The following is an 8,563-nucleotide window of genomic DNA, read 5'->3' on the forward strand; positions in this document are numbered from 1 at the left end:
TATATTAAATTAATTAAAATTTTCTCTTACCATCATAGATCTCCAGAGTTTCCTCTTCTTTAATATTTGTCAAGGTAACTGCAAAAATATCCAATGATTATTTAATCAGAAACATTAACTAACTTTTACCAATTCTTCATTCTCTATTTCTATAATTTGTATAATTATTTAGCAGTTCTCATCAATTATTTACTTTCACTGATCCAAATAAGGCGGAAACTACTTCTTACTTCTTGACCAGACAGTACAAACCTTTTAAAAGTGAAATGCCTGCCCATGTAAGAGCTAATTTTTCTCTCTAAGGGGAAATTCAAGAGGGGAATGGACGTAAAACAAATTTCTAACAGAGCAAGATAAAGTTCTTATTTGAAAACACTTCAAAGGAGACTAGAGGAAACAGTCGTTGAACCAATAAATTCAGGTGAATCTTCGTATTTATATCTAAAGAGTTGATAAATCAAGGGTTAAATGTCAAACCTCAGAATTATACCTAAGGGGAAATTAGGAACCTAATAGATATAAAGATATATGAGAATTAGATTTATTTTTAATATAGAAATTAGATATAATTTCTCAATTAAAACATTTTATATCTTCCCTCCTACAAAATTTTAACAATGCTCTATATTTGAATACACAAGATAGGTAATGTGTACACAAGTTCTTCTTAAAAAGTGAATTAAAACATTAAAATGTGTTTATTACCATAAATAAGTTTAAAATAAATGCTTGATATACAGAATTTCGGGTTATAGAGTCCAAGGTTGCTATAAATATATTTATTTATATTTTGTAATATCTGTAATATTTTTATTTTGTAACGTCTATTCTGTTATTAAATATCTAATACTGAAGATTTTTAAACAATAGAGGATCATAGTGAAAAAAGTACAAGGGTTTATGAATAATATCGGTCGTATACATAAAAGATGTATTAAATATTGATATTTATAGGTTAGAAGAAGTAAATGTGATAGGAACTGCTGCCGAAAAATTTTGTGAATTATTACCTAAACTTTAACTAAAGCAGAAAAGAAGTAAACATGAAGGGAAAGAAATAACTTATATAATTATTGATGTACAGTCTGATCAAGAATTAATTATTCCCTTCTTTTTTGGAGGAATGAAAGTAAATAACTACCCATTTATCATAATAATTATGATCCTTCAAAGTTTTATTATAATGGTAAAAATAAAATGTTAAAAAGAACGGTAATAAAACAATTAAGAAAATTATAAGAATATAGATAGAAATATTTGAACTTATAGAGATCACATTTTTATATATTTATAATTGAGGAGTTTTCAGTCAAAAGTTAAATCTACTTCTGAAAAATGAAGATTTTTTAGAGAAACTAAAATTCAACACCAAAAACATGAGTCAGAAAAGATACCTATACTACAGAATTAATATAAACAGTGATAAACTCACAAAAGGTTTCAGTCGCATCAGTAATTTCTTCTTTAACTGAAATATCAGAGTTGCTCATACCTGAAACAGCAAACAATAAATGATAAATTTATAATTAAAAAATAAAATGAATTCACAATTAAGACCAAGTGTTAAGATTTAAATGAAAAATTGTAAATCATGCTTAATTGCCAGTAATTGAAAAATAAGTCATGAAGGAAGATGTATAAAATAAATATCCACTTAACCAATTTGATACATTGCTATTCAGCAAATATCTAGCAGACTTAAGAAATTTTTAACAAAAACTATGGCCTCAATAAGAAACATAAACAAAACTAGATTTTTGTAAACGTAGTAGGAGTTTCCTATCAAAATTAATAAATATTTAGAAATTAAAATTATACACTAAAACTTATTTAGTTGATTTCAAAATTTGAATTTTTCCTAGCCACATAAATCAAATTTTTTAATAACAATTTAACTTATCTTAATGAAATGCTAACATAAATCTTCAATTGAATTGTCAAATTAAAAGTATTTAATATAATAATCTTTAATCCCTCAAATATCACCTTTATGATGAGAAATCCTATTCATTTTTTTATTATAAACCATTTTATATTCAACATTTTTATTTATTATTCTGTTAATTAAAACTTTCTGTTTAAGCGTTTGACAGAAAACTGCCTAGCTATTTAAAAGATTATCACAGAGAACTCCTGCATTTGATATCTATCCTTACTAAAAATGAGAAAACGTACCTACACTACAGAATTAATATAAGTAGTGATAAACTCACAAAAGGCTTCAGTCCGATCAATTATTTCTTGTTTAACTGAAATAACCAGGTTTCCTGTACCTGAAACAGCAAACATCAGGATTCAAGAATATTATCAATACATAAATAAGTTCAAAAAATATCAATAATAAAAAAAAGTCATTGAGGTGTGTGTATTTATCATAAATATCTACTTGACTAATTTGATAGATTGCTATCCAGCAAATATCAAACAGACTAAAGAAATTTTGAACAAAAAATATAGCCTTAATAAGAAGTTTATCCCAAACTAGGTTTTCGTAAACATAACTTAAAAAGGAAATAAAATTAATTTATAACAAGGATCAGATGACACTGAGTAATACAGGAAATTATTGATTGTGCTACTAACCAATTTGATCCATATTTGTAAACGAGATATCACACACTTTGGATAAACAAAACAAATACCGCGAGGTCTGGCCCAAAACACATAGAGTAAGAATTGGCTACTAACTGAGCCAGCAGAAAGATAGTGTGACGTAAGCTGGGAGAATGATGTCACTAGAATGATCACGCCAACTTTTAATGAAATTATTACTTTATTTTTTATATAAATTATAGTAAAACAAGATAATTAAGAATGACACTTCTAATAAAATCTCGGACAATCTCAGGAAGATTAAACCACGATATTTTAGTAGTACTCCACAACCTTTCTATTCATCTTCAAGGTTTGTTGACTCACAAGTTTTATGCCTTAATCACAAATTGACTGAAGTTGTAACAAATTGGCGTAAGTATCCGCTGAAGAGGATCTGACACCTTAAATTCATCTCCATTGAATTAGGGTGGCTCAAGCCATGAAATGGACCAGACGTGTGATGACGCCTTCCTGTCTAGAGCAAATCATTTCAATTTGTCCTCTCTAATCCTCACAAACATCGTATCGACTAAAAAACTGGAAAATATAAATTGATTAATGTGATATGTACAGTATCACAATGAATTTGAACAACGTTAGCTATGAACGAATCCTTTCTGACTTATTCACTAAAGACAATAAAGAGAACTCGCACTTGTTTGAAGGCAGAGTTGGGCAAAAATTATTAGATTGACAAGAGACAAATACTTTTCTATTCGAATGAAGATACGACTAAACAATCCAAATATTTGAAATACTATTTCAATCGAATAAAAAATTAGTCGAATACAAATTTGATGTTTTTTTTTTTAATTTAACTTATTCAGACGAGTACAAAACGGAAATGCCATAGATTTTAAGATCTCATATAGATTGATTATAATAATTTTTTTGATTTCTAACACATAGGACCCAATGCTTAGGTTTTCGGATATGCAGAATATGAAAATTCTATCGATTTTAACATCACATATCGATTTATTTAACCTTTCTTGATTTCTAATATGTTACGGTCCCTTTATAAGTCCCAGGATATGTAGAATATGAAAATTCTATCGATTTATTTTAACTCTTCTGATTTCTAACACGTTAGGGTCTCTTTATATTTTGAGATATGCAGAATATGAAAATACTATCGATTTTAGTATCGCATATCGATTTATTTTAACTTTTCTGATTTCTAACATGTTAGGGTTCCTTTATGTTATCTTTATATAGAAAATGAAAATACTATCGCGTGTTGATTTATTTTAAATTTTTTGAATTCTGACACACTAGGGTCCATCTATATGTTTTGGGTTATGTAAAATATGAAAATGCTATCGATTTTAAGGTCGCGTTTTGATTTACTAACTAAGGACAATGAAGAAAACATGCACCTCTTTGAAGGGCCATTATATTATAATAGAAAGTTCTTTTTGGATCCATTGGCCAATATAAAAATTTATGGTGGTTTTTCAGTCACTATCGAGGCGTAAATCCGATAATACAGTGAGCTTGGCTGAATGGTTCAGGAAAAGAGTTTCTTCCAATAAAAGGCGGAAGACAATTTGGAAAAACAATAAATATAGAACTTTAATATTAGATTAAACAAAATACAATTGACTCGTTGAGACTGCAGATTAGTGATTCTTGAAGAAATCCGCTTCTGATTACCCTCATGTGGCCAAGTAGAATTGAAGAAGGAGTCACTTAGCTCTGACAAGTAACCTCTGTCTTAATATATTTCACTATAGTAGTAAAAAAAGTGGCAAGAAATAATACTCTAATATTATTTATTATTATTAAAAATGATACTAACAAACCCTGTCGCTTTGAACCAGTGAGATGGGTCAAACGTAAAAAGAATTTAACAGAAGATCTTATTACACTGAGTTGATAGTATAGCGTATTAATAAGCTGAAGAAGGCATACTAGGCGTATTTTAAGGTAAAACCGAGAAATAGAGCGGTGATGCCTAAATTACATATCCTGCTATGTTATAACTCCAGTTTCAAATAAACTAGTAATAATATTTCATTGAAAAGTTAACTAGCCGAAACATGTATATTTTAATGCACGTAGATACGTAACTGTTATGAATTTGAATGTCTGAATACAAAATAATTGGGGATCTTTAGAAAGGTTTATATTCACTTTAAATACGCATATAAACTAAACGCTGATTCAAGAAAAAATAGCAAACTATTAACAAATAGGAATCCTATGACACAGAGTTACTTTGCTGTGATGCATAGTATACAAATTAGGTAGGAAGGGGCTTGTGATCCTCTGAGGCTTGTACTGAGGAAAGGGATCATCAGGTGAAAGCACTATTCGGATGGTGGCTTTTCATTGTCTTAAGGCAAGTTTCTTCATGTGGTAAAATAGTTTGATCTTCTTCAGATCTTTATACAGTTCCTCATCACTATGTAGACTTTTCGGGACTGGGTGATAAGCACTTTTCAGATTTATTATACTAATATGCTATACCTCGTTACATTTTTACTTATCGTATTAGATAAAGGCTAGGCGTCATCTCTACTGACCTACTTGTACTACTCCCAGAATTCTTGTTTCTTACTAGCTACTGAAATCTCGGTATTAGGATCGGAGTGATTCAGTTCAACTGTTGCTACTAAATTACTAAGTTAAATACTTTTTCGGTCAACTGTAAATAAACTCTAGTGGATGTTGTATTCATAACGCACTAGGCAGAGAGGGTCTATAAAAATTGATCATTCCAATGAAATGGCGGACGTGGCACAGATTATTTGGCGATGAAAACTCTGAAATGTTCTAGACTTTGCGGTTAATCGGTATCCCAGTTATATTCAGCTGATATCCAAAAAAAATACTAACGAACTGTGTTGCGGTAAATATTTAATTTGGTCCTTTTAAAAGTCGGTAAACTATAATTACTAGACCAGACTATACATCGATAACCTGAACATAATCTAGAAATGGCGGAGGTGAGACATTCCCAAACGGTTTTTAAAAAATGAATTGTGCACAACTTCGTTTTTCCCTCTAGAGGAATTTATTATTTTAAAACATTCTAATAGAGACTAAAGCAAACAATCAAATCAAGGCGACCCAGTAAATTCAGGTGAACTTTTGGATTGATATTCAGTCAGTAAATCAAGAGTTAAATGTCAAACCCCAGTATTATACTTACGGAAAATATGAAGACCTTAATAGATATAGAAATATTGGAGAATTAGATGTAATTTGTCCATTAAAATATTTTGCATCCCCTACCCCAAAAATATTAAGCAATGCTTTATATTTGTAGACACAATATAGGTAATGTTTATATAAGTTCTTGAAGAATTAATTAAAATGTATTTTACCTACTAAGTAACTAAAACATAAATGGTAGCTACAGAAGAGTCGTTTGCTGCTCTATAGAGAAATATAGGAGGATTAAATGTATTTTTAATATAGAGATTAGATGTTATCTTAGTAAATTTTCCATAGATGTTCCTAGTAAGTTGAAAAACTGATAAAAATTGTTGGAAAATTGCATATTCCCCCCAAAATATGTATATGGTGTATTTATAAGCGGTGTGTGTATAAGTTCTTTTTGAAAAATTAATTAAAACATTAAAATATATATTAGCTGTTAATTAATATAAAATATTAGCTTTAAATCTATTTTCTGGTTATAGAGTGTTATCTTATTATAAATATGGAATATCTAATATTATTTTCGTAATTTGTAGATAATATTTTTGACTTTGTGGTCAATGTGTATCCCTATTTATACAAGTGGGGTTCACTGCAATGCCTTATTGGTCTAGATGATTTCCCACTTTACCTAGCCTAATAAAGCTATAAGGTAATCCAAGAGATCCATTTCCATCTAAAAATATAGCATGCCCCACTAAATGAATGTATAATTACTCTTCATACAATTAATTACCTATTTTTAATTTTCAGGAGGGTACGAAAAACAAAGAACCTATCAAAAACCATCACTGATCTACAACCTCTGATTGAGACAGTTTCGGTTTATAGCCGATTCTGATTTCTAAATGGTAACTTTTTGTTCACCCTTGACTTTACCTCTACCAATTATCCCTTCGTAACCTCCGAGCTAACATACCTCCTTCGCCTCTGTCGGAATAGTACCCGGTAGGACGGAGGGACCTTCCTGCTTGACTCTGGAGGCTAGATATCCTTCAGGTCTGCATTCCTCCCTCGTATTTATCGGAATAGTACCCGGTAGGATGAGGTTACCATCCTGCGCGATATAACGGGTGTCACCCGTTAGTGTCATCGTAGTCAACTACCTTACCTTTATTAACTGAACACGCCTTGTCGAGGCCTTCTGGATAAGCAGGATAAACAAGAAAACAACCCACATCGGCAAACGGATTTGTCCCTGAGGCAAGTGTCCAGTGGGCGCCGATTTAAATTCTGCCGCGTCATCTAAACTTTTCAGTATACAGTTCATGACATGGCGGAATTTCTTTTTTTCAACCATATGAAAACAATTTCGCAAGTAATGAATGATAAGTACCAAATTATTTTTTCATAACTGAGGTATCCCTGATTCAATCTTCTAAGATTTTCCTTTAATATTGATATTATTCCTGATCACCTTGAGATTACCACTTGTCAAGTAATCTAGACTGTAGTCATTTTACTAGCTTACACTATATAACCGCACATTTTGATTTATTCTTAGTTATACGTTTATCGTTGCCCACGCTCAGCGGAGAAGGGGGTGAGTTAAAGTCAAATAAAAAAAAAATAATCGCAAAAGGAAAAAAAACAAAAACAATACAAAATAAATTACTCCTTAGGCGCCACGTTATTTTTTCCTAGGAAATAACGAAAACCCCGAAGCATTATGCACACAATATAACTAAAATATACCCCTATATAAACAATTGTTGAATTACGACCACTGGCGAATACCTTTACAAGTAGATAACAGAAAACTTAGGGGTGTTACCTATTCCCTAGGGGTGTTACCTACTCCCTGAACAACAAAAAAAATATAAGTAAATTAACAAGTTGAAAGCAGAGAAAGAACAGCAGAACTATATGTAAAAAAGGTTAATAATAAGAAAAAATATATATACAGAGAATGAAAAAGGAAAAAAAAATTTCTTATCAATTAATACAACAATTAAAACTTATAGGTTGACTTAACCTCAATAACTATATTTACATTATTATCCAAAAAGAGTATAAAAGTGAATATAAAATAAAAACAAAATAAAATTTAGTTCAAACCCCACGTAGTCCTCCACTTCTATTGTTAATGATCATCTCTTGAAGTAAACACCATAATTTTGAAAAACAGAACATATATGACAACATTTCTCACATGGTGATATTCCGATTCAAACCATAAAGACTGAGGGCCTTTAAACTATTAACACTTCACTTTGAACAATTGCAACGTGTTCCAAAATGAAAATGTCACCTTCACAAAACCAAAACTCGCTCGTCTGAAAATAAGAGTTCTCAGAATCAAACTGTCGCTTTCACAAAAACCAAACCCACTCGTCTAAAACAACGCTCGTGTTACGTTTTCACCATGACAACCGTAACACCCCTTGTCTACGCAGATATCGCCAGTGTTTTTATTTCACCATGGCAACCATAACAACTCCACAGAAGGCAGTGACAAGATATGTCAAGAAGAGGCAATGATCATAGGAACAGAGAGTGGGAAGAAACAAGAAAGGATGTCTGTAGTGTCGAGGGATAAACCTGGAGCACTACCTGTAGCAAGGCAAGTCATGAAAATTAAACACCACAGAAAAAGTTATCGAAACCAGAGAGGAGATGAAGAAGCTTAGGTCTGAATGGATAGAAGCACAAGAGGGGATGAGTGCCAGGCCATCATGGGATGGCTCATATACAAATAGTATATGAGTTATATTGAACTACTAGACGTACGTCATTGTACAAAGGAGGCAGTTATATTGAGCTACTAGACGTACGTCATTGTACAAAGGAGGCAGTTATA

At 31.1% G+C, this 8,563-nt stretch overlaps 1 protein-coding gene across 1 annotated transcript in view; it reads right to left on the minus strand.

The window, feature by feature from the left end:
* LOC106681529 (zinc finger autosomal protein) overlaps positions 1-8,563 on the minus strand; it is a 56,083-nt gene that overhangs the window by 7,419 nt on the left and 40,101 nt on the right. Inside the window, exons 8-10 of the mRNA XM_067051491.1 lie at positions 2,214-2,273; positions 1,433-1,492; positions 31-78 (exon numbers count right to left, since the gene is read on the minus strand). Coding sequence (XP_066907592.1) covers positions 31-78; positions 1,433-1,492; positions 2,214-2,273 — 168 coding nt within the window. The remainder of the gene's footprint in view (positions 1-30; positions 79-1,432; positions 1,493-2,213; positions 2,274-8,563) is intronic.

This window comes from Halyomorpha halys, unplaced genomic scaffold (assembly GCF_000696795.3).
Source record: "Halyomorpha halys isolate HHAL.00 unplaced genomic scaffold, Hhal_1.1 Scaffold345.1, whole genome shotgun sequence".
NCBI lineage: Eukaryota > Metazoa > Arthropoda > Insecta > Hemiptera > Pentatomidae > Halyomorpha > Halyomorpha halys.